Raw genomic sequence first — 26,771 nt, forward strand, 5'->3', positions numbered from 1 at the left:
CTGTGTAGCTATTATTAGCCATTAATCTGGCCAATGCATTCCGTTTTTTTTCTTTTATTTTCTTTATTTCTTTTTTTTTTTTTTTTTTTGAGATGAAATCTTGTTGTTTTGCCCAGGCTGGAGTGAAGGGGTGTGATCTTGGCTCACTGCAACCTCCACCCACCGGATTCAAGGGATTCTCCTGCCTCAGCCTCCCGAGTAGCTGAGATTACAGGTATGTGCCACCATACCCGGCTAATTTTTATAGTTTTAGTAGAGACGGGGTTTCAGTATGTTGGTCAGTCTGCTCTCGAACTCCTGACCTTGTGATCCACCTGCCTCGACCTTCCAAATTGCTGGGATTACAGGCATGGGCTACTGCACCTGGATGGAGGTTTTAATAATCATGCTGGGCATAAGCCACTGTGCCTGGCAATTTTTTTTTTTTTTTTTTTTTTTTTTTTTTTTTTTTTTTTTTTGGTAGAGATGGGGTTTTGCTATGTTGCCCAGGCTGGTCTTGAACTCCTGAGCACAAGCAATCCACCTGCCTTGGCCGCCTAAAGTGCTGGGATTACAGGCATGGGCTACTGCACCTGGCTGGAGGTTTTAATAATTATACCACAACCTCTTGCCACGGGTTTGATCAGGTGTTTATTGTAAGCCGGCTGTTGGGTGAAACAGCTCTATAATCCCATCATCTGCTTCTCATGAGAACTCCTGATACCAACTGTCATAAATTAGCTTCCCTGGGAAACTGACTCTGAGACTGAGATTTACTCTGAGTCACGTAGGAAATGTCTTTGGGAGTGCTTTAGGAACAGGGTTGCCAGATAAAATATAGCATGCCCAGTTAAGTTTGCACTTCAGATAAACGAAGAGTGCAATATGTCGGACATGTTTATATTAAAAGTTATTCTTACTTATCTGAAATTCAAATTTCACTGGGCGTGTGGTGTTTATATTTGTCAAATCTGGCAACTTCTGTCTAAAGAACAACACCTATGAGAAGTGAGGAAGGCGAGCTCGTGAAGGGGAGACGTTCAACTATAAGCAGTTGGAGGAGAGGCTTCCACTGAGTCTACAGCACCGTCTGTAGGTTGGAGAGTCCTTCAGAGCTGCCCTGGGCCAGGTGCGGTGGCTCACATATGTAATCCCAGCACTTTGGGAGGCTGAGGTGACGGATCACCTGATGTCAGAAGTCCAAGACCAGCCTGGCCAACATGGCGAAACCCCGTCTCTACTAAAAATACAAAAATTAGCTGGGCATGGTGGTGGGCGCCCGTAGTTCCAGCTACTCAGGAGGCTGAGGCAGGAGAATCACTTGAACCCAGGAGATGGGGTTTCACCGTGTTAGCCAGGATGCTGTTGATCTCCTGAACTCGTGATCCACCCCCTTCGGCCTCCCAAAGTGCTGGGATTACAGGCATAAGCCACCATGCCTGGCCAACCATCTGATTTTTGACAAACCTGACTGAAACAAGCAATGAGGAAAGTATTCTCTATTTAATAAGTGGTGCTGGGAGAACTGGCTAGCCATGTAAAGAAAACTGAAACTGGAACCCTTCCTTACACCGTATACAAAAATCAACTCAAGATATATTAGGTGGGGCATGGTGGCTGTAATCCCAGAACTTTGGGAGGCTGAGGCAGGTAGATCATTTGAGGTCAGGAGTTTGAGACCAGCCTGGCCAACATGGTAAAACCCTGTGTCTTCTAAGAATACAGAAATTATCTTGGTGTGGTGGCAGGTACCTGTAATCCCAGCTACTCGGGAGGCTAAGGCAGGAGAATCACCTGAGCCTGTGAAGTAGAGGTTGCAGTAAACTGAGATTGTGCCACTGCACTCCAATCTGGGTAACAGAGTGAGATCCTGTCTCAAAAATGAAAATAAAAATAAAAATAAAAACAAAAAAAATTATAGATTAAAGACCTAAATGTTAAACCCCAAACTATAAATACCCTAGAAAAGGGCCGGGCGCGATGGCTCATGCCTGTAATCTCAGCACTTTAGAAGGTTAAAGAGGGCAGATCACCTGAGGTCGGGAGTTCTAGACCAGCCTGGCCAACATGGTGAAACCTTGTCTCTACTAAAAACACAAAATTAGCTGGGCATAGTGGCATGTGCCTGTAATCTCAGCTACTCAGGAGGCTGAGGCAGGAGAATTGCTTGAAACCAGGAGGTGGAGGTTGCAGTACGCCAAGATGGCGCCATTGCACTCAAGGCTGGGTGACAAGAGTGAAACTCCCTCTCAAAAACAAACAAAAAATCCCTAGAAGAAAATCTAGGCAATACTGCTCAGGACATAGGCACAAGCAAAGATTTCATGATGAAGACACCAAAGGCAATTGCAACAAAAGCAAATATTGACAGATGGGATCTAATTAAAGAGCTTCTGCACAGGAAAAGAAACTATCATCAGAGTGAATAGACAACCTACAGAATGGGAGAAGATTTTTGCAATCCATCCTTCTGACAAAGGTCTAACATCAAGCATCTATAAGGTACTTACACAAATTTATAAGAAAAAACCAAACAGCCCCATTAAAAAGTGGGCAAAGGACATGAAGAGACACTCCAAAAGAAGGCATACATGTGGCCAACAAACATGAGAAAGAGCTCAACATCACTGGTCATTAGAGAAATGCAAAGCAAAACCATGATGAGATACCATCTCACACCAGTCAGAATGGCTATTATTTGTTTGGTTGCATGTTTGTTTTTTTGAGACAGACTTTCGCTGTTATTGTCCAGGCTGGAGTGCAATGGTGTGATCTCAGCTCACCGCAACCTCTGCCTCCTGGGTTCAAGTGATTTTCCTGCCTCAGCCTCCCAAGTAGCTGGGACCACAGGCGCCCACCACCATGCCTGGCTAATTTTTTGTATTTTTTAGTAGAGATGGGGTTTCACCGTGTTAGCCAGGATGGTTTCCATCTCCTGACCTCGTGATCCACTCGCCTCGGCCTCCCAAAGTGCTGGGATTAAAGGCGTGAGCCACCATGCCTGGTCGATTTTGTATTTTTACTAGACATAGGGTTTCTCCATGTTGGTCAGGCTGGTCTTAAACCCCCGACCTCAGGTAATCCGCCCACCTCGGCTTCCCAAAGTGCTGGGATTACAGGCGTAAGCCACCACGCCTGACCCCTATTTGATTAAGGCATTGTAGTAGAGATTCTATTTTATAGAGTTGACTGCAAATTTGGGTCAATCAGCCACTATGTCATATAACGTAAGATAATATAACTTGAAATGCATTAGATATCTAAGTATAAAATAATAAAAACAAAAGTGAAGAAGTGTGTATGAAGACAACTTGATTAAGAGGAATCACAAAGGAAAGTGACTATATGAAAGTTAAGTTTTTTCCATGGTGAAAGCATAAACAAAATTAAGAAAAAAACAATAGATTGGGAAAATATTTGTAACACACATGAATGAAAGTCTGTAACATATAAACAGTTTCTACAAATTAATTAGAAAGAAACTAATGACTAATAGAAAAATGGACAAAGGCTGCAAATAGGCAAATTGCAGAAGAGGAAATTCAAATAGTCAATAAAAATATAAAAAGACACTGCTCAGCCTCACTATTCAGGAAAAAGCAAATTAAAACAAGAAAGAGATGCCACTTTTCAATGATTGGCAAAAGTTATAAAGAGTAACCATATCTGCGCCAGGCACGGTGGCTCATGCCTGTAATCCCAGCACTTTGGGAGGCCAAGGGAGGCAGAGAACTTTGAGCTCAGGAGTTCGAGACCAGCCTTGACATCATGGTGAAAACCTGTCTCTACAAGAAATACAAAAATGAGCTGGCCATGGTAGCTCATGCCTGTGGTCCCTGCTTCTTGGGAGGCTGAGGCTGGGGGATCCCTTAAGCCAAGAAGTGGAGGTTGCAGTCAGCTGAGATCATGCCACTGCATTCCAGCCGTAACAGAGTGAAAGAAACCCTGTCTCAAACAAACAAAAAGAGTAATTATACCTCATACTGAAAGCATGAATAAAGGACACCACACATGCTGGTGGGAATATAAATTGCTAAAGCCAATTTGGAAAATAGCATTTAAGCTACCAGTCTGTTTTGGAAATCTATCCTACAGAAATAAAAGCATCAATTTGTAACCAAGTAGCTCAGCTTCAAAATGCATTTTGAAACTTTTTTCCTTTCTTACATTTAGCCTTGAAACAAACTTTAAAATTATTTGTTGGCTGGGCCTGGTGGCTCATGCCTGTGATCCCAGCACTTCGGGAGACCGAGGCAGGTGGATCACTTGAGGCCAGGAGTTCGAGACCAGCCTGGCCAACATGGTGAAACCCCATCTCTACTAAATATACAAAAATTAGCAGAGATCATGCTGCTGCACTCCAGCCTGGGCAACAGAGTGAGACTCTGTCTCGAAAATAAATAAATAAATAAATAAATAAAGTTCTTTGTTTCTCTCCCTTCCCACCAGATAGACACTCTTATGCACAGTGCTCGCTTATGTAATTATGCACTTATTTAGAAATTCCAGGGGCTAATTTTGAAACATATCAGGCATGAAGACCCAACTGCTAAATTCCAGAGATTACCTCAAGGCAGTTAATCTACAACATGGCCATTGTTGAGATGATAGCAGCCCGCGTGGGTGGACTGTGACTCAAGACAGCCCTGGAACAAGATAGCAGGCCTCCTACCCAGCACTACTCCCACATGGCTCCCATTCCAAGTTCCCCTTTTTATCTATCTATCTATCTATCTATCTATCTATCTATCTATCTATCTAATCTTTCTTATATTTTGAGATGGAGTCTTGCTCTGTTGCCCAGGCTGGAGTGCAGTGGCACGATCTCAGATCCCTGCAATCTCCACCTCCTAGGTTCAGGCGATTCTCCTGCCTCAGCCTCCCAAGTAGCTGGGATTACAGGTGTCCACCACCAGGCCCAGCTAATTGTTTTGCATTTTTAGTAGAGACGGGGTTTCACTATGTTAGCCAGGCTGGTTTCAAACTCCTGACCTCAAGTGATCCGCCTGCCTTGGCCTTCCAAAGTACTGGGGTTACAGGCATGAGCCACAGTGCCCGGCCAAGTTCCCCTATATTCCTGGGTTTACAGGCTTGTGCCAGGCCATATTACATAATTTTTAAAGCCAGTGTTATGGTCCTCATCTGTTAGTTCAGAGCAGCAAGGTCCAGTGGAAATATAACGTGAGCTATATGTGTAGTTTAAAATTTTTAGCAGTCACGTTAAAAACACTAAAAGGAAACAGGGGCTCACATCCCAGATAAACACCCGGGTCTTTTAAAAAACTCAGGCGTGGCTGTGCGCGGGGCTCATGCCTGTAATTCCAGCACTTTGGGAGGCCAAAGCAGGCAGATCACAAGTTCAGGAGTTCGAGACCAGCCAGCCTGGCCAACAGGGTGAAACCCCATCTCTACTAAAATTACAAAAATTAGCAAACACTGTGAAACCCCGTTTCTACTGAAAATACAAAAAATTAGCCGGGCGTGTTGGCAAGCACCTGTAGTCCCAGCCACTCGGGAGGCTGAGGCAGGAGAATGGCGTGAACACAGGAGGTGGAGTTTGCAGTGAGCCGAGATCGCGCCACTGCACTCCAGGCTGGGAGACAGAGCAAGACTCTGTCTCAAAAAAAAAAAAAAAAAAAAAAAAAAGTCCTGGGATATCATTTAATCTAGAAGTCATTACCTGACAGAATGTAAACTGAAAAAATATATCCGAAATAAAAAATTTCACTAGATGGTATCAATAATAGGATAAAGATTACCAATAGAGCAAAGAGTTAGTGAAGATGGGTCAAGAGAAATTGTCCAGGCCAGGTATGGTGGCTCATGCCTGTAATTTGGGAAGCCAAGGTGGGTGGATCACCTGAGCTCAGGAGTTCAAGACCAACCTGGCCAACATGGTGAAACCCCATCTCTACTAAAAATACAAAATTAGCCAGGTGTGCTTGCAGACACCTGTAATCTCAGCTACTGGGGAGGCTGAGGCAGGAGAATCGCTTGAAACTGGGATGTGGAAATTGCAGTGAGCCAAGATCACACCAATGCACTCTAGCCTGGGTGACAAAGTGAGACTCCATCTCAAAAAAAAAAAAAAAAAAAAAAAAAAAAAAACCAGTCCAGGCACAGTGGCTCATGCCTGTAATCCCAGCACTTTGGGAAGCCAAGGTGGGTGGATCACCTGAGGTCAGGAGTTCGAGACCAGCCTGGCCAACATGGAGAAACCTGTCTCTACTAAAAATACAAAAAAATTAGCAGGGCGTGGTGGCAGCTGCCTGAAATCCCAGCTACTTGGGAGGCTGAGGCAGGAGAATTGCTAGAACCCTGAGGACGAAGGTTGCAAAGGTTGCAGTGAGCCAAGATGGCACCACTGTACTCCAGCCTGGATGACAGAGTGAGACTCCGTCTCACCAAAAAAAAAAAAAAAAGGAAACAAACAAATGAGCTGACATCCTTAATGGTAAAAGGTTGAATATATTCCCCTTAAAATCAGGAGCACGGCACAGATGTCTACTGTCACCATTCCCATTTAATTTATTAATAACATCATATCGGCAGTTACAGTTAATATAATAAAGCAAGAAATAAAAGGCATAGGCATCAGAAAGGAAGAAGCTGTTTCTATTTGTAGACAACACTGTCTACAAAGAATCTACAAAAAAGGTTCTGAAAACGCATAAATGAGCAATGTTATTCAAAGCCACAGCTTTTACATCAAATCTTCTATCTCCAGATCCTTATATCAAATTGCCAACTGGATATCTTCACCTGTATGTTTCCCAGGAACTCCTAAGACTCAGTATTTCCAAGCCCAAATTACTGATATCTGTCTAAACTTGGTCTTTCAAGAAAATTCCCTATTCCTCTGGTAATGCCACCAATTTACTTATTCTAATAGAGCTTCCCAATGTTGATTGATCCATCTATCCATGCTGAGAAATGAAGGTTTGTCTTAGACTATTCCTCTTACCTGCCCCATATACTTGGTCAGTTAGGCTATCAGTTAATCTTGTTATGAAACCAATTGCCCCAAACCTAGAGTCTTAAAAGACAATAATCTATAGGCTGGGTGTGGTGGCTTATGCCTGTAATCCCAGCACTTTGGGAGGCCAAGGCGGGAGGATCACGAGGTCAAGAAATCGAGACCATCCTGGCCAACATGGTGAAACCCCCGTCTCTACTAAAAATACAAAAATTAACTAGGCGTAGTGGCATGTGCCTGTAGTCCCAGCTACTCAGGAGGCTGAGGCAGGAGAATCACTTGAACCCAGGAGGCGGAGGTTGCAGTGGGCTGAGATCATGCCACTGCACTTCAGCCTGGTGACCCAGTGAGACTCCGTATCAAAAAAAAAAAAAAAAAAAAAAAAAAAAAAAAAAAAAAAAATTCCCCTACTCTTAACTTATGTTAAGAGTACCAAAACTAGGCCAGGCGCGGTGGCTCACGCCTCTAATCCCAGCACTTTGGGAGGCCGAGGCGGGCGGATCACAAGGTCAGGAGATCGAGACCACGGTGAAACCCCGTCTCTACTAAAAATACAAAAAATTAGCCGGGCGTGGTGGCGGGCGCCTGTAGTCCCAGCTACTCAGGAGGCTGAGGCAGGAGAATGGCGTAAACCCAGGAGGCGGAGCTTGCAGTGAGCCGAGATCGCACCACTGCACTGCAGCCTGGGCGACAGAGCGAGACTCCGTCTCAAAAAACAAACAAACAAACAAACAAAAAAAAAAAGAGTACCAAAACTAGGGCCAGGAATGATGGCTCATCCCTATAATTTTGGCACTTTGGGAAGCCGAGGCGGGAAGATAGCTTGAGACCAGGAGTAAAATAGCGAGACTCTGTCTCTACAAAATAATAAAAACTTAGCTGGATGTGGCACACACCTGTAGTCCAGGTACTCACGAGGCTGAAATGGGTGGGTCACCTGAGCCTGGGAGGTCAAGGCTGCAGAGAACTGTGATCGCACCACTACATCCTACACCTAGCCTGCGCTACAAGGTGAGACCCTGTCTCAAAAAAAAGAAGTACCAAAAATCTATAGCTGTTTCAGGAATAAAACACATGCAGTTAGTGAGGTTTTTCTCCCCCACTGCTATGACTAATTTTTAGTTGAGACGCTAAGCCACACATCATTTTAAGTCTGTGGCCCAACCAAAAAAGGGAATCATACTCTCCAAAGAATTGTACCTTCCCACTCTAATTGCTAAAATAAAACGTTGTCTTATGGAAATCAGTTTTGTAGGTATCAAGAAGTTATAAAAGCATGGCTTATTTTAAAAAAAAAATAGTGGGCCAGGTTATCTACATGAACTGCAAAGCAAGCAAATTGAATTTTCTTATCCAAGAGCCCATCCTCATACTTAAAATTTCCCATGACTACATGGAAATTCTTTCACTTACTAGAAAGGCTTGATTGGCGCTTTCACTGAGAGTTGAGTCCTCTGGGCTGTCGACAGGTGTTTGATGTGTAAACTTGGAATCAAACTGACTTACATCCTCTTCAGATTGCTTTATACAAACAAAATAATTTAGAAAATAATAAATAGTCCATATGACATCAATCAAATGCACCGTAAGCTCTGGGAGCTCTTTTCGCAGCAGTTAACTACAATAAAGTATTAGAATAGTCTTAGCAGGCACAGAATGAAGAAAAAAATGCAGGTGGAAAGTACTGAGTCAAATTACATGTTCAAATCTTAAACTTCCACTCAAATAGATTTTAGAATACAGTTATTCCTATTAAAAATGTGAATATAGCAACTGGACATGGTGGCTCATGCCTGTAATCCCAGCACTTTGGGAGGCTGAGGCTGGCAGATCACAAGGTCAGGAGTTCGAGACCAGCCTGGCCAATATAGCGAAACCCCATCTGTACTAAAAATACAAAATATTAGCCAGGCGTGGTGGTGGGCGCCTGTACTTCTAGCTACCCGGCAGGCTGAGGCAGGAGAATTGCTTGAACCTGGGAGGCAGAGGTTGCAGCAAGCACAGATCGTGCCACTGCACACCAGCCCAGGCGACAGTGTGAGAGTCTGTCTCAATTAAAAAAAAAAGTGAGTATATCGAACTCCGAACAAGCTGGAAAAAATGTGAATACCAATTTCCCCTCTCACAAAGCTTCAGTGTGCCTAGTCCACTGGCTAAATCCCTGTGTAGAGATAATTAGTTCAGTTGGCTACTGCAGGTTTGTAATAAACCTGAAAAACTACTGAAGCAGAAATAAAACATGAATTTTTTTTTTTTTTTTGAGACGGAGTCTCGCTGTGTCTCCCAGGCTGGAGTGCAGTGGCGTGATCTCGGCTCACTGCAAGCTCCGCCTCCCGGGTTCACGCCATTCTCCCGCCTCAGCCTCCCAAGTAGCTAAGACTACAGGCGCCCGCCACCACACCCGGCTAGTGTTTTGTATTTTTAGTAGAGACGGGGTTTCACCATGTTACCCAGGATAGTCTCGATCTCCTGACCTCGTGATCCACCCGCCTCGGCCTCCCAAAGTGCTGGGATTACAGGCTTGAGCCACCGCGCCCGGCCTAAACATGAATTTTTTAAATCACGTGTTTAACTGGTAAGATGCTCCAGTTACAGTTTCTTCCCACAGATTATTTCATTCCTTTAGAAATCTAAAGGAGCAAAAATAATTCTCTATTCTGCATGGGTTATAAGTTATATTTCCCTGTGAAAGTGTAGTTATCACTTCAGTGCTAACCATGAGATTGATTTATTTAATTCCTTCTCTCTTTCCCAAACTATCTGGTTAGACTCCTGGGCCGAATGTAGGAAGTAAATAATAATTTAGAATATCTGACTTCATACTAAAAGGTGACCACACTGACCTTATAATTCTCCCAGAGCCCAGACTGTGAACCGCACTCCCTGGAGGAGCGGCTGATTCCAGGTGTGGGGAAATGCACGAGATAAGCACAGAACACCAGTTTCCTTATTTTGCTCTCTGGTACAACACCGGCCCATGTGCTCATGTCAAAAGGACTCAGAAACCAACATGAAGACGCACCCAGCGTTCACTGCAGCCAGCATTCAACGAAGGGAAAAACTGAGCATCAATAAAGACAACTGCCAGTGCGGGGGCTCACACCCATCATCCCAGCACTTTGGGAGGCAGAGGCAGGCGGATTGCTTTTGAGCCCAGGAGTTGAAGGCCAGCCTGGTGAACATGGCAAAACCCAGTCTCTCCCAGAAACACAAACATTAGCTGGGCATGGTGGTGTACCTGTGGTCCCCGCTACTCAAGAGGCTGAGGTGGGAGGATTGCTGGAGGCCAGGAATCAAGGCTGCAGTGGGCAGAGATTATACCACTGCACTACGGCTTGGGTGACAGAGGAAGACCCTGCCTCAAAACAACAAATGAATAAATAAAAATAAAATAAAAACAAATGCAATGAAATGAAACACAAATATGTTCAAATGTGTAAGTTTATAATGTACTAAAAAAGAAAAAATCACACACAAAAAGTTCATTGGTCAATTTTGGAAGATGCTAGGGAACTAATTCATTATTCTGAAAACTAGGAAAGAATCAAACATACATCCTGTCTTTCCTGTGTGAAGTACACCTTGAGTAACTAAGTGATCAAAGACTTTCTCTTTATGAAAGAATTCCAGCTAACAAAGAAGGAAGAAATAACAGTTAGAATAAGACCATTTCACGAACACCTGATGAAATTATAAAAGTAGGCCAGAGTTTCTCAACCTCAGTGCTGCTGACTTTTTAGGCCTATTAATACTTTGCTGTAGGGGGCTGTGCTGTGCCGACTCTTACCCCTGAAGGTACCTATGGTGTTCCCTCCCCCACGCTGTGACAATCAGTGTGTCTCCAGACATTGCCAAATTACCCTGGTGGTGAAATGCTGACACAGGCAATGATCAGTGACCACTAACATCACAAACACACACACACACACACACACACAACTACACATTATGCCTCCTGATCAAAGCATGTAATACTGAGAGTTTAATCTGAATCAGATCAACCACCTAAATTTAACTACCAGTTTTTGGAAATTCAGGGAACAGATGAACATGGTCAGTGAAACTATGGGGATAATATCAGCAAAATCAAAATTTGAGAGTTCTACAGGACAAATGACCCGGTTTCGTCAGTAAATCACAAGGGGAATCTGTAAATGACAAGAGACCTAAGAGACATAGTAACCAAGTTATATACAGACCTTGATTAAATCCTCACAAACAGGACGAGAAAAAAAAAAGAATGGAACAACAACAACAAAATTAGGTGGGGCAACACAGGGAAACCTCATCTCTAGAAAAATTCAAAAAACTAGCTGGGTGTGGTGATACACCCCTGTGGTCCCAGCTATACCGGAGGATCCCTTGAGCCTGGGAGCTTGAGGCTGCCATGAGCCATGATCATGCCACTGCACTCCAGCCTGGGCAACAGAGAAATATCCTATCTCAAAAAAAGAAAAAAAAAAAAAAAAAAAACTGGGCAAACTGTCAACTTCTGAGGTGTGATGCTGGGACGGCAGTTATGTTTAAACAAGATGACCTAATCATTTTTTAAGCTGGGCGGTAGGTGTATGACAGTTCTCCTCCTTAAAATTGTCTGTTGCTTTTTAAAGTGGGTCACATTATGCTCCATGACCAAAAAATAATCACCATCATCATCCTCCTCCTTCTCCACCTACATCCCAAGGAATGGAAAAAGAAACTGTATTTTCTCAGATTCTGAGGTGGGAGAAAGACAATAACTAACATACTAACTCATTTACTCATAAACATATTGCTATGGGTTGAAGCATGTGCCTTACCCACCCCCCAAAAAATTCGTATGTTGAAATTCTAACCTCTAGCTCCTCAGAATGTGAGCTTATTTGGAAAGGGTTATTGCAGAGGTAATTAGTGAAGATGAGGTCCTACTGGAGTAGAGAGGAACCCTAATCCAGTATGCCTGGTATCCTTACAAAAAGGGGAAATTTGGCCACAGATATGCACACAGGTAGAACACCATGTGAACATGAAGACAGAGATCCGGGTGATGCACCTACAAGCCAAAGAATGACAGAGATTACAGCAAACCACCAGAAGCCAGGGGAGAGGCAAGGAACATACAGTTCCTCACAGTCGTCAAAGAAACCAACTCTAACAACATGATGTAGAACTTCTAGTCTCCAGATCTATGAGATAATGAATTTCTGTTGTCTCAGCCACCCGGTTTGTGGTACTTTGTTGCAGCAAGCCTAGCAAACGAATGCACATATATTCTATAGTTTGAAGAAAGAATTCCCAGAAAATCATATTTAAAATGGTTAAATTAAGCAAAATAAAATAAACCAATAAAAGAAAAGTCCCAACTACCTGAAATATTTAATTGTCTTAGAAAACTGACTTAAAAATAGCTCATACAGTCAACTGCCACTGGCTTTAGTTCTTTAAAAAACAGTACAAAAATAAAAGATGCTTGGCTGGGTGCAGAAGCTCACACCTGTAATCCCAGCACTTTGACAGGCTGAGGTGGGTGGATCACTTGAGTCCAGGAGTTCGAGACCAGCCTGGGTGACATGGTGAAAGCCTGTTTCTGCAAAAAATTAGCCAGGCATGGTGACACGTGTCTGTAGTCGCAGCTATTCCGGAAGCTAAGGTGAGAGAATCACCTGATTCTGGGGAGGTCGAGGCTGTTTTGAACTGTGATCGTGCTACTGCACTCCATGCTGGGTTCCTGGGTGACAGAGTGAGACTCCGTCTCAAAATAAAATAAAATAAATAAAAAATAAAAACAAAGATGCTGAAAAACAAAGATGATAAACCAAAGATCTCTGAACTGCTAATGAAAATAATGTTTCTGTCTCTCTGAGATTTTTCCTTTTTTTTTCTTTTCTTTTCTTTTTTCTTTTTTTTTTTTTTTTTTTTTTGAGACAGAGTCTCGCTCTGTCGCCCAGGCTGGAGTGCAGTGGCCCCATCTCCGCTCACTGCAAGCTCCGCCTCCTGGGTTCACGCCATTCTCCTGCCTCAGTCTCCTGAGTAGCTGGGACTACAGGCGCCCGCCACCACACCCGGCTAATTTTTTGTATTTTTAGTAGATTCGGGGTTTCACCGTGTTAGCCAGGATGGTCTCCATCTCCTGACCTCGTCATCCGCCCGCCTCGGCCTCCCCAAGTGCCGGGATTACAGGCGTGAGCCACCGCGCCCAGCCGCGATTTTTCTTATTCTAAAAAAGTCTCAAGCGATCCTCCTGCTTCAGCCTCTCAAGTAGCTGGGACTTACAGGCACATGCCACCACACCCAGCTAACTTTTTTTTTGAGATGGAGTCTCGCTCTGTCGCCCAGGCTGGAGTGCAGTGGCCCGATGTCGGCTCACTGCAAGCTCCGCCTCCCGGGTTCACGCCATTCTCCTGCCTCCGTCTCCTGAGTAGCTGGGACTACAGGCGCCCACCACCACGCCCGGCTAATTTTTTGTATTTTTAATAGAGACTGGGTTTCACAGTGTTTGCTAGGATGGTCTTGATCTCCTGACCTTGTGATCCGCCCGCCTCAGGCTCCCAAAGTGCTGGGATTACAGGCGTGAGCCACCGCGCCCAGCCCAGCTAACTTATAAATGTTTTGTAGAGATGGAGTCTTGTTATGTTGCCCATGCTGGTCTTGAACGCCTGGCTTCAAACAATCCTCCCACCTCGGCCCTTTAAAGTTTTGGGATTACAGGTATGAGCCCCTGCACCCAATTATATGCTTTCATGTATACACACCAACAGAGGTTTAAAGGGGGGGCTCCACCTTTCCAGCCAGAAGTTCTTCCCAGTTAACGTGTCTAAAGAATGGATGAGCCTAGGGGAAAAAAAAGCAGAAAGAAAAGTTGAGGGGAATAGACTTTGCTGGATTGAGAAATTAATCACCTTTTTGAAGTTACAAGTCACAAAATAAGCTAAACTTATAAGCAACTACATATAACCCTGAGAAATACATAAAACTAGCACTATCTTCCCCACAAAACACCAAACATGCCAATCCCTACTTGAGCTTCTCCAGCGTCCCCAGGCCCAGCTCCCAGACGAGGAGCAGCTTGAAAGAGGAAAAAAAAGCCTGGATAAAGAACCTTAGTCAAACTGATTTTTTTCCTTTTTAGACTTTGCTTGTCTACTTTGCCTTGAGAAAATATAGTTTATTGGCCGGGCACAGTGGCTCATGCCTGTAATCCCAGCACTTTAGGAGGCCTAGGCAGGTGGTTCAACTGAGGCTGGGAGTTTGAGACCAGCCTGGCCAACATGGTGAAACCCCTTCTCTACTAAAAATACAAAAATTAGCCTGGCATGGTGGTGCACACCTGTAATCCCAGTTACTAGGGAGACTGAGGCAGGACAATCACTGGAACCTGGGAGGCGGAGGTTGCAGTGAGCCAAGATCATGCCATTGCACTCCAGCCTGGATGACAGGGCAAGACTCCATCTCAGAAAGAAAAGAGTTTACTAATTACTACTGAATAATTGTTTAAGGGTCTGTAATCCCAGCACTTTGGGAGGCCAAGGCAGGTAGATCAACTGCGGTCAGGAATTCCAGACCAGCCTGACCAACATGGTGGAACCCCGTCTCTATTAAAAATACAAAAATTAGCCAGGCGTGCTGGCGGTCGCCTGTAATCCTGGCTACTGGAGAGGCTGAGGCAGGAGAATCGCTTGAACCCGGGGGCTGAGGTTGCAGTGAGCCAAGATTGCACCACTGCACTCCAGCCTGGGTGACAGAGCGAGACTCTGTCTCAAAAAAAAAATAAAAAAGAATTACAAAAAACAATATGAAAAGAAAGTCGTTAGACAAATCTGTACTTCGCCTTCAAAAACTGAAGACTTTTTTTGTTCAATATATATTATTCAAAATATACATTAAATTCTATCTAGTTAAATCCTAGTCATTGAATCTTATAGTGTTGGTGACCATTTAAGAACTTTACCTTTTTAAGCAGATCTCTGGCTTCTTGTGTGAGGTAGGGAGGCAAACTGAGTTTACATTTGAGGATGTTGTCAGTTGTTTTCCTTCTATTCTCCCCAGTGAATGGGGGCTAAGAGTAGAAGACAAGTGAAAAATATTAGCAGGGAGTGAAAAATATTAGCATATAAGAAACAAATTTTAAATAACAATATTATCCATTTCCTGAATTAGTTATGCATGGAGATCACAAATGTATGCTGTGAAATGGGCTAACTGCTAAAGACCTTTATTTTGTTTTAGAGACAGGGTCTCACTATGTTGTCAAGGCTAGATTCTATTAATAATCCTTGGCTCAAATGATCCTCCCACCTCAGCCTCCTGAGTAGCTTGGGCTACAGGCATGCACCACTGTGCCCGGCAGGCGCGCAGTTTTAAGCAACAGGACAGAGGAAGTAGCAGTGTCCTGGAAGGAAGCCTGTGTTTCCACCATTAACTTGCTGTGTGATAATAAGTGAGCTATGTGATTTTATGCTTCAGTTTCTCCATTTATAAAATAAGGACATTATCTGTTCAACATCTATTTCACAGGCCTGCCATGACATAGATCATTTAAATGAAAATGTTTCTGAAAGTATGGGATCCCATATAATCATACAGCATTATTAGTGTTAAACTGCTAATAACAAATCTCTGGGCTTTGCAAACTCCACTGGTAACATTTTCAGAAAGCACAGGACAGGTCTCTTGCTACAGTGACTCAGCACAGACCATAATATGTGCAGCTTTTAACTGTGCACCTACGGCTCCAGTCAGCATGTCATACATTAATACAATAACTCCACCAATCCACAGCACGATTGTGGCCGCTTCTCATCAAGATTTCAGGGGCCCTACAGTGAGAAAAATAATATGCTTAAAACTTCACCCATTTGCATATCATCTGAATTAGAATTTTAAAACCAATACACAGTCAATGAGGGTACAGAAAACAGATACTATTCCTTAAAAGAGGTAAAATTAGCTGTTACCCCCAAACCAATTATGCTTAACATGCAGCTCACATGTCTTCTATTGTTCCACAAAATGTATGTGTGACTGTTCCATCATGAACAGATTCTTTGCATAGTCCGAAGTCTGTTTGTTTCACATGACCTACAATGAAAGATTACAGCATGATTATTCTCAGAATTCCAAGTTCGTGCAGTGTTTGGACATGTCATATAACACCTTAATCTATCCTTCCATTTAACTTTTCTTGCCTCAAACTTTTCTCGCAGATGTCAAGAACAAGGTACCATCCATAAAATGGGACACTGACTGTTTAAGGTTAGGGCGAAGTCACATTTTGCCAGTGATATAATCTATTTAGTAAAGAGAAAATAAAGATAGAGAAAAAAGTGAAATAACCTGTCTAAGGCTCTAGCTTTAAGTATACACAGAATCCTCTACCATCCTGAAAAAGAAAAATCCTGGAAAAACTGTTTTATGAAGTCTAGTTTAAGTACACAGACGCTAATAAACATATTCTGTACCTTTTTTTATTTTTTTTTGAGACGGAGTCTCGCTCTGTCGCCCAGGCTGGAGTGCAGTGGCCGGATCTCAGCTCACTGCAAGCTCCGCCTCCCGGGTTCACGCCATTCTCCTGCCTCAGCCTCCCGAGCAGCTGGGACTACAGGCGCCCGCCACCACACCCGGCTAGTTTTTTTTTTTTGTATTTTTTAGTAGAGATGGGGTTTCACCGGGTTAGCCAGGATGGTCTCGATCTCCTGACCTCGTGATCCGCCCGTCTCGGCCTCCCAAAGTGCTGGGATTACAGGCGTAAGGCACCACGCTCGGCCCAAATATCTAGCTTTTATCACAGTGAACTGTGAAGAGTTCTGAAAATAGTCTCAGAAAGTCACTATAACAAGGTAACTCATTCTGCCCAATGCTACCAATTAGAGGAAAGAAATAAAATTGCCAGACAGTATGAATCAATCATCGCTGATCCAGAAAGTAAAAAACTTACCACCTTATACAAAGATCATTTCAGTTCAAGTTTAGCTTTCTTTATTGGACTGTCATAACGAGTGGTTCAACAACCTCAGGGACTCTAGCATTTGAGGTTCATTTCACAGAAAAGGCATAATGACCTATTGATTCAAATGTAAATAAATATTACACTCTGATACAGAAAAAGTATGGCCTTTATTTTCACAGAACCGTCTGATACACTCAACCTTATAAATCAAAGAAGTTAACTATTCTGTCGCTCCCCTTTTCTATCCTGTGACTTAGAATTCAGATCAGAATCCAGGTTTTGGGGAGTGAGAAAGGTGTTGATGAGAGGAAGGAAGAGACACTGATTCCTATGATATATTCAGTTAAGTATATAATTTCGCCTTAAAAAAAAAGGTGGGTGGAGGAGTATAATCTGGAATGTTTCTATGAGCCTCAATTGTTCATACCTCATTTTCTAAGAGTTTGAAGCAATTAACTACCTCATGGATTATTCTGCAGACATCTAAGGATTAGCAGCTGCTACCACCTTCTAGATACCCTGGGTCAGCTGGTTGCTCCTCTAGGGTGTGAATTTCCAAGTCTACCCACGGCCCAGATTAGCGTAAATTGAGCTGTCTGTAGCAGCATGCGGTTGCAGTCAAGGCTCACTGTGCTGGATCTGTAGTTGTAGAGATTATCAGTCTCTCTGATGTTTATGTTTGTTGTTGCAAACAAACAGCAAGAATACACTGATTCTGGCGGGGGAGGGGGGTGAAGGTGAGTTATGCCTGTAATCCCAGCAATTTGGGAAGCTAAGGTGGGCAGACCAATGTCACTTCAAGGGTCCTGCGAAAATTGCATAACCTGAATCTAGTACTAGGGAAACATCAGCTACACCCAAAGCATTCTACAAACAAACTGGCCTGTACCAATCAAAAATGTCAAGATCATGAAAGTTAAAGAAAGACTGAGGAAATGTTCCAGATTAAAGGAAACTAAGGAGAGTTATAATTGCGTCAATGTTAATTTCCTATTTCTGATCATTTTAGTATAGTTATGTAAGAGACTGTCCTTGATTTTAGAAAATATACACTGAATAGGCTAGGCACAGTGGCTCATGCCTGTAATCCCAGCACTTTGGGAGGCCGAGGTGGGCTGATCGCCTAAGGTCAGGAGTTTGAGACCAACCTGGCCAATGTGGTGAAACTCTATCTCTACTAAAAATACAAAACTTAGCTGGGTATGGTGGTGAGTGTCTGTAATCCCAGCTACTCGGGAGGCAGAGGTTGTAGTGAGCCCGAGATTGTGCCACTGCACTCCATTCTGGGCGACAGAGTGAGACTCCATCTCAAAAAAAAAAAAAAAGGAAAGAAAGAAAACATATACTGAAATTTTAGGGGTAAAGGGAAATCACGTCTGTAACACTCTCTTAAACAGTTCAAAAAAATTGGCCAGGCGTGGTGGCTCATGCCTGTAATCCCAGCACTTTGGGAGGCCGAGGCAGGCAGATCATGAGGTCAGGAGATCGAGACCATCCTGGCTAACACGGTGAAACCCCGTCTCTACTAAAAATACAAAAAAATTAGCTGGGCATGTGGGTGTGCTCCTGTAGTCCCAGCTACTTGGGAGGCTGAGGCAGGAGAATGGCGTGTACCTGGGAGGCGGAGATTGCAGTGAGCCAAGATTGGGCCACCTACTCCAGTCTGGGCGACAGTACCAAAAAAAAAAAAAAAAAAATTATGTATGCATGCGTATATATATGTATACACATATACATAGAAGGATAAAACAAAATAAATGTGGTGAAATGGCAACATTTGGGGAATCCAGGTGAGAAATATATAGCAATTTACTTTATTTTATTTTTTGTGTGTGTGACTGAGTCTCACTCTGTTGCCCAGGTTGGAGTCTAGTGGCTCCATCTTGGCTCACCACAACCTCCACCTCCCAGGTTCAAGCAGTTCTCCTGCCTCAGCCTCCCAAGTAGCTGGGATTACAGGAGCACACCACCATGCTCGGCTACTTTTTCTATTTTTAATAGAGACGGAGTTTCACTATGTTGGCCAGACTGGTCTCAAACTCCTGACCTCATGATCCACCCGCCTTGGCCTCCCGAAGTGCTGGGATTATAGGCATGAGCCACTGAGCCTGGCATAGGAGTTCTTTATACTACTCTTGAAACTTTTAAAGTATGAAATTATGTCAAAATAAAGTTTTTCGGGGCGGGCACAGTGGCTCACACCTGTAATACCAGCACTTTGGAAGGCCGAGGCGGGCAGATCACCTGAGGTCAGGAGTTCTCGACCAGCCTGGCCAACATGATGAAAGCCCAGCTCTACTAAAAATACAAAACAATACCCCGGTGTGGTGGCGCATACCTGTAGTCCCAGCTAAATGGGAAGCTAAGGCAGGAGAATCGCTTGAACCTGGGAGGCAGAGGTTGTGGTGAGCCGAGATTATGCCTCTGCACTCCAGCCTGGGCGAGAAGAGCGAAACTCCATCTTCAAAAAAAAAAAAGTTTTTCTAACGTCAATAGTCATAAAAAAGTGGCTACATTCTGCACCTTTCTGTTCCATGTTACATGTTACTGCAAAATCTTTCTCAGAGAACTGAACTGTGTTTGGTAGAAATAGATACTTGTGGCCGGGCACAGTGGCTCACACCTGTAATCCCAGCACTTTGGGAGACCGAGTCAGGTGGATCATTTGAGGTCAGGAGTTCGAGACCAGCCAGACTAACATGGCAAAACCCCATCTTTACTAAAAATACAAAAATTAGCCAGGTGTGGTGGCGCATGCTTGTAATCCCAGCTACTTGGGAGGCTGAGGCAGGAGAATTGCTTGAACCTGGGAGGCAGAGGTTGCAGTGAGCCAAAACTCCATCTCAAAAAAAAAAAAAAAAGAAAGAAAGAAATAGATACCTGTGATCTAGAAATGATACGGAAGCAACAAGTTCCTACGAGGTGGTAGGCCCTGGGAAATGTGGATGATCTCCATTGTAAGCTATATACCCCATCACTAAGGTTACATTAAACTAAAAAGCGTTGTTTAAAGATCCAATTCCAAAAATAGTCAGTATGTTAAACCATCCTCCCAATGATTTAAATTACAGTATCTTACCCCAGTACAATTTGATGGCTCTGCATCACTTAGGTATTTGTCTTTCTGTTAAGTGAATGATTATAAAGGAATTAAAATAAAATTTTACAGATGAGGGAAAAAAAATCTTTAGTTTCCTCCATATTTGTCTGCCAATAGAAACATATGGTCACATCTGAATTTTGTCCTTCAGTGTACTCATTCATTTTAAGCACTATTTGCTCATAATGGGAAAAAGTATTTTTCCATTGAAAAATAACTTTTTGACCCAGTTTCTGGAGCAAATGCAAATAATTACACCAAACTCTGTGTACTGACCACTGAGATACTCAAGGATGAGATAGAGTTTTCCACCAGTCTGAAAGGCATATATTAAATCCACTTTACTTCCTCCAGAATATTCCGTTCTGTTTTTGTGAGAGCTCTGTCTTTGGCATTTCTTACTATCATTGCCTAAAGGAAAAGAGATAATCCATAAGAATAAAATAGTGAATACTTTCATTGTATAGTAACTGGAAAATCTATTTTGTGTTTTTCTTGCCAATATTGAACTATTAACATAGTTCCCACTAGAAAGTGAGATGGGGTAATGGAAAATGTTCATTTTATATATGCCTCTGAGCAGTTTGGATTTTTTGCAGTGAACATGTAAATGAATACCTAAAGAGACTTTTAAAAAAGAAATCTGTAATCAGATCAAGTTTATTCATATATTCACAAACTATTGAGTCTGCTATGCTCCAGGCTGTGCCAAGAAAGCAGAATAGAAGGAACACCCTGTCCACAGGAGCCCAAAAGTCCATAGGAGCCCAAAGCCTCAGGGAAAAAAAGACAAGTCAATGTAGGTAAGCGCAGGATGGTGAGGGTAAACAGGGGAACTACTTCTAACCTAGCAAAAAGTCTTGCTTGAAACTTATTAAAATGAAATATGGCCTGGATGCGGTGGCTCATGTCTGTAATCCCAGCACTTAGGTGGGCAGAGGCAGGAGGATCGCTTGAGCCCAGGAGTTCAAGATCTGCCTGGTAACAAGCGTGACTCCATTGTCCACACAAATGGTAAAAAAAAAAAAAAAAAAAAAAAAAAAAAAAAGAACGAAAGAAAGAAAAAAAGAAACAAAGAAAGAAAGAAATGTAGAAGGTAAAAAAAGAGGCATTCCGGTGCAAAAGAGGCTTGATAGAACAGGATATGTCTGGGGAATCTGCAAGTAGTTCAGTATGGTTGGAAGTAGTTAGAGAGGAGGCTAGAGAAGTAGGTAGAGGCCAGGAAATGGAAGGTCTGGAAGAAGGAAGGTCTGGGTGAAATGAACAAACCTTTGGCTTTACAAAAGACACATCTAGCAGCAGTAGGGAGTATTAGGAAAGAAATGAGACTAGTTAGGAGACTAGTATAATAAACCAACTAAGAAGATCTATAAGAAAATGAAGGTAGAAAAAAAATGAAAGGCTAAGAATGCATAATTTGCATTTGCTGAGAAACTACATATGAGAGGAAATGGTGATCCCTTTATTTCTGCATAAGTAATAGGATAGATAATGGTGCCACTTAATATCAGCAAATGAAAGTGAAAAAGTTTTGGGAGAACGATGCTCTGTTTTAGACATGCCAGGTGTCAGTTCCAGGAAGTTCCCCCAATCGTACATCTCCATAAGTAACATGGAAAGCAAATACACAGGTTATTGGTTGCAATATTATCTGTGAAAGTGAAACACTGGAAACAGCCTAAATACTCAGACACAGGATATTGGCTGAAAACCTATGGAATCTACACAACATGTAACAAAGCTATAAAAATAAGAAAAATCTCTATAAAAACAAGATGCAAAAGAATATTTAAAAGTACAACAGCATGGATACTACACTATCTTTTGTACAAGAAAGGGGAAAAGAAAATATATAATACATATATAAAATATGTATCTGCTTATACCTGCAAAAACGAAGACAACTAAGATAAACTAAAAGCTAATGATAATGGAAGGGAAGGAGAAGAAATAAGACTTTTGACTATGACTTCTGAGTAAAATGTTTTATCATCCACTTTTTTCTTTCCTAAATCAAATATTACTGCAATTATAAAATGTAGATTTTTCTTTTTGAACCGTATTAATGTTTAATATATTCCAACAATAAAATAAAATCAACAAGGATGAAGGGTGAGAAGTACAACTAAATACAGTAGGAATACATCAGTTTAATTGACTATTACACCAATAGCTTTACCACAGAAAGAGAAAGAGAAAAAATACATAAGAGAAAAAGATATATATATATATATTTTTAGATGAAGTCTCACGCTGTCAACCAGGCTAGAGTGCAGTGGCATGGTCTTGGCTCACTGCAACCTCCGCCTCCCAGGTTCAAGTGATTCTCCTGCCTCAGCCTCCCAAGTAGCTGGGACTACAGGTGCTCGCCACCGCACCTGGCTAATTTTTGTATATTTAGTAGAGATAGGGTTTCACCATGTTGGCCAGGCTGGTTTCGAACTCTTGACCTCATGATCCACCCGCCTTGGCCTCCCAAAGTGCTGGGATTACAGGTGTGAGCCACTGTGCTTGGTGAGAAAAAGATGCTTAAGTAATTTTAGACTGCACGCCCTTAGTGGCCTATGTGTAAGCACACAAGAAATTGCAAAGAAATATTAAATCAAACTTAGTAGGTTTGTAGCTGGAAATACTATTGGTATTAAAATTTTCATTATGCATATACTGTACAACTGAACAAATGAGGGCATTCATTTATGTTGTTACCAGAGTTCTCACTGTAGAAAAAAAGGAGATCCAAATATGAACTGAAAGAAGAATGTGGCCAGCGCAGTGGCTCACGCCTGTAATCCCAGCACTTTGGGAGGCCGAGGCGGGTGGATCACAAGGTGAAGAGTTCAAGACCAGCCTGGCCAAGATGATGAAACCCCATGTCTACTAAAAATACAAAAATTAGCTGGGCATGGTGGCAGGCACCTGTAATCCCAGCTCCTCAGAAGGCGGAGGCAGAGACTTGCTTGAACCTGGGAGGTGGAGGCTGCAGTGATCCGAGATCACACCACTGCACTCCAGCTTGGGGGACAGATGAAGACTCCATCTCAAAAATTAAAAAATAAAATAAATAAATAAATAAATAAATAAATAAATAAATAAAGAAGACGAATGCTATGGAATTGGGCTAGAATTAGGGCTAATAATACGAAGCACTATGGGAAGCCAAGGCAGGCGGATCACCATGTTGGCCAGGAGTTTGAGACCAGCCTGCCCAACATGGTGAAACCTCATCTCTACTAAAAGTACAAGAATCGGCCGGGCGCAGTGGCTCAAGCCTGTAATCCCAGCACTTTGGGAGGCCGAGACGGGCGGATCACGAGGTCAGGAGATCGAGACCATCCTGGCTAACATGGTGAAACCCCGTCTCTACTAAAAATACAAAAAACTAGCCGGGCGAGGTGGCGGGCGCCTGTAGTCCCAGCTACTCGGGAGGCTGAGGCAGGAGAATGGCGTGAACCCGGGAGGCGGAGCTTGCAGTGAGCTGAGATCAGGCCACTGTACTCCAGTCTGGGTGACAGAGCGAGACTCCGTCTCAAAAAAAAAAAAAAAAAAAAGTACAAGAATCAGCCAGGTTTGGTGGTACACACCTGTCCTCCCAGTTTCTCCAGAGGCTGAGGCATGAGAATCACTGAAACCCAGGAGGCCTAAGTTGCAGTGAACTGAGGCAGCCTGGTGAGTGAACCTCCAACTAAAAAAAAAAAAAAACTAAAAAGGGAGTATAAGGCCAGGTGCAGTGGCTCATGCCTGTAATCTCAGCACTTTGGGAGGCCGAGGTGGCTGGATCATCGGGTCAAGAGATCGAGACCATTCTAGCCAACATGGTGAAACTTCATCTCTACTAAAAATACACATGCCTACGTGGCACATGCCTGTAGTCCCAGCTATTCTGGAGGCTGAGACAGGAGGATTGCTTGAACCCGGGAGGCAGAAGTTGCAGTGAGCTGAGATCACACCACTGCACTCCAGCCTGGCGACAAACAAGACTTCATCTCAAAAAAAAAAAAAAAAAAAAAGAGTAAAAAATCTTTACAGAAGAATGACAACATAGAAAAAATACAGAAAAAATAGAAAAGTCTCCATTTTATAATCACTATAGTAATATTTGATTTGGGCAAGAAGCAATCCAGATGAAACCATTAAGTAAAGATTATTATGGAACAGAATATTCACAATGTTTCTATCATTCCATAGATCACTTGTTCATTACAAAAGGAAAAAGAGGCCGGGAATGGAGGCTCACGTCTGTAATCCCAACACTTTGGGAGGCCAAGGAGGGCAGATCACCTGAGGTCAGGAGTTTGAGGCCAGCCTGGCCAACATGGTGAAACCCCATCTCTACTACAATTACAAAAATTAGGCAGGCATGGTAGCAGGCACCTGTAATTCCAGCTACTTGGGGTGCTGAGGCTTGCTTGAACCCAGGAGATGGAGGTTGCAGTGAGCCAAGATTGCGCCACTGCACTCCAGCCTGGGTGACAGACTGAGACTCCTTCTCAAAAAAAAAAAAAATTCCCTTACTGTTAAGACATATATAGAAGAAATTAGGGGTGAAGTGCTGTGAAATCTGCACTTAACTCTCAAATTGTACAGGAAGAAAATTTATTAAAGTTAAAAAACGTGAATATTCATAGATACACATATATGTGGGAACAGGTAGAAAGGGAGGGACACACAGACAAAGAAAATATGGCAAAATGGTAACAACTGGTGATCACTAACTACTGCAACTATTTGAAAAGTTTAAAAAATGTCAAAGGTATATTACTTTTGAACTACTCAGGAGGTTTAAGTTTTTGAGTTTTTGAAATAAGCAATCCATCGTGAGGAAGTCTGAGAAGCCACAGACTGAGATAAGATGAAAAATAAGTAAAGTAGAATCACAGTAATAAAAGGAACAGAGTTTCAAAATGCTGTGGTCAGTAGCTTCAATGCAAAAGAAAGTTAAATTAAGGACGAACTCCATAAAGATAACTGGATTCAGCAACTGGGAAGTCAGGGATGACCTAGGGTACGGAAGCCTCGCTCAAACAGCGGAGTTGGGCCACGTGCCGTGGCCCACATGTATAATCCAGCACTTCGGGAGACCGAGGTAGGTGGATCTCTTGAGGCCAGGAATTCAAGACCAGCCGAGCCAACATGGTGAAACTCCATCTCTATTAAAAATACAAAAATTAACCAGATACGGTGGCACGCCCCTGTAATCCCAGCTACTCAGGGGGCTGAGGCATGAGAACTGCTTGAACCTGGAAGGCAGAGACTGCAGTGAGCTGAGATAGGGCCACTGCACTCCAGCCTGGGTGATAGGGCAAGACTCTGTCTAAAAAAACAAAAAATAGGCTGGGTGTGGTGACTCATGCCTGTAATCCCAGCACTCTGGGAGGCCATCAGTGCCCTGGCACCTGGGCCTGTGATGAGAGTGCAGCCTGAGCGATCTACAAACTGCCTTCAGGGTCTCTCTTCCGTTGTCCTGGTGAAGAGCACAGCCCTGATCCATGCAGGCCTCCTGACCCACACCCTCGTGTTCTCTCCCAAACACACTTTCTTATCTGTTCAATATGGACAGGCTGAGAAGGCTAGAACCTTCCCAAGTTTTTAAGTTCTGCTTCCCTTTTGATTATAAATTCCGTCTCTAAATCATTCTTCTTTTCTTTCATTTTCCTAGAAACATTCAAGAGAATGAAGCTGCTCCTTCAATACTTTGCTTAGATATTTCTTATGCTAAATTTCAGGTTCATCACTCACAAGCTCTGCCTTCCAGAAAACACTAGGAGCACAATGCAGCCAAGTTCTTTGTCACTTTAAGACAAGTGTCACCTTTCCTCCAGTTTCCAATAACATGTTCTTCATTGTCATCTGAGACTTCATCTGGATGATTTTTCCCGTCCATGTTTTTATTTTTTTAAGAGACTGGGTGTCCCTATGTTGGCCAGGTTGGTCTTGAAGTCTCATCCTCAAGCAATCCTGCCATTTCAGCCTCCCAAACTGCTAAGATTCCAGGCATGAGACACCATGCACGAACCCCTCCACATGCTACCAACATTCTGTCCAGCTGTCCTCTTCTGAGCCCTCACCAGAGTCACCCTTAACCAAGAGTCACAGGGAGAAGATGGCCACCCACACGCCAAGAGACAGGCCTGGAACACAGCCTTCCTGCACCGCCTCAGAGGGACCCATCCTGCTTGATCTCGGACTCATGGCCTCCAGGACTGCGAGACAGTAAGATTCTGTTGCTGAGGGTGCCCAGTCTGTGGTCCTGTAAAACAGCCCTAGGAAACTAACACAGCCTGTTAGCCCACAGATGGTGGAGAGATGGAACGTGCAATGGAGCTCCAGGCTTACTGTCTACAGCTCCCAAAGTGCACTATGGGACCCTCGGGTGGGTGTAGGTATGCAAGACAATTTTCGGTGGTGCAGGATGAATAATCCCAATTGACATAAAAATGTGTGTATCTTGCTGGGTAAATCAGAGGTCCTGACCTATTAGGAACCAGGCTACACAGCAGGAGGTGAGCAGTCAGCCAGTGAGCAAAGCTTCATCTGTAGAAACAGCTGCTTCCCATCCCTCGCATTACCCCATGAGCTCTGCCTCATGTGAGATGAGTGGATTAGATTCTCATCGGAACATGAACCCTACTGTGAACTGCTCATGCCAGGGATCTAGACTGCGTGTTCCTTATGAGAACCTAATGCCTGATGATCTGTGACCATCTCCCATCACCCCCAGATGGGACCATGTAGTTAAAGGAAAACAAGCTCAGGGCTCCCACTGATTCTATATTATGGTGAGTCATGTAATT

At 43.2% G+C, this 26,771-nt stretch overlaps 1 protein-coding gene across 1 annotated transcript in view; it reads right to left on the reverse strand.

Annotated features, from left to right (window-relative positions):
- LOC139355386 (ribosomal protein S6 kinase beta-1-like) overlaps positions 1 to 26,771 on the reverse strand; it is a 45,630-nt gene that overhangs the window by 17,305 nt on the left and 1,554 nt on the right. The window contains exons 2-6 of the mRNA XM_071081911.1: positions 20,257 to 20,391; positions 15,922 to 16,012; positions 14,883 to 14,990; positions 13,687 to 13,765; positions 8,369 to 8,476 (exon numbers count right to left, since the gene is read on the reverse strand). Coding sequence (XP_070938012.1) covers positions 8,369 to 8,476; positions 13,687 to 13,765; positions 14,883 to 14,990; positions 15,922 to 16,012; positions 20,257 to 20,391 — 521 coding nt within the window. The remainder of the gene's footprint in view (positions 1 to 8,368; positions 8,477 to 13,686; positions 13,766 to 14,882; positions 14,991 to 15,921; positions 16,013 to 20,256; positions 20,392 to 26,771) is intronic.

This window comes from Macaca nemestrina, chromosome 17, assembly GCF_043159975.1.
Source record: "Macaca nemestrina isolate mMacNem1 chromosome 17, mMacNem.hap1, whole genome shotgun sequence".
NCBI classification, from domain to species: domain Eukaryota; kingdom Metazoa; phylum Chordata; class Mammalia; order Primates; family Cercopithecidae; genus Macaca; species Macaca nemestrina.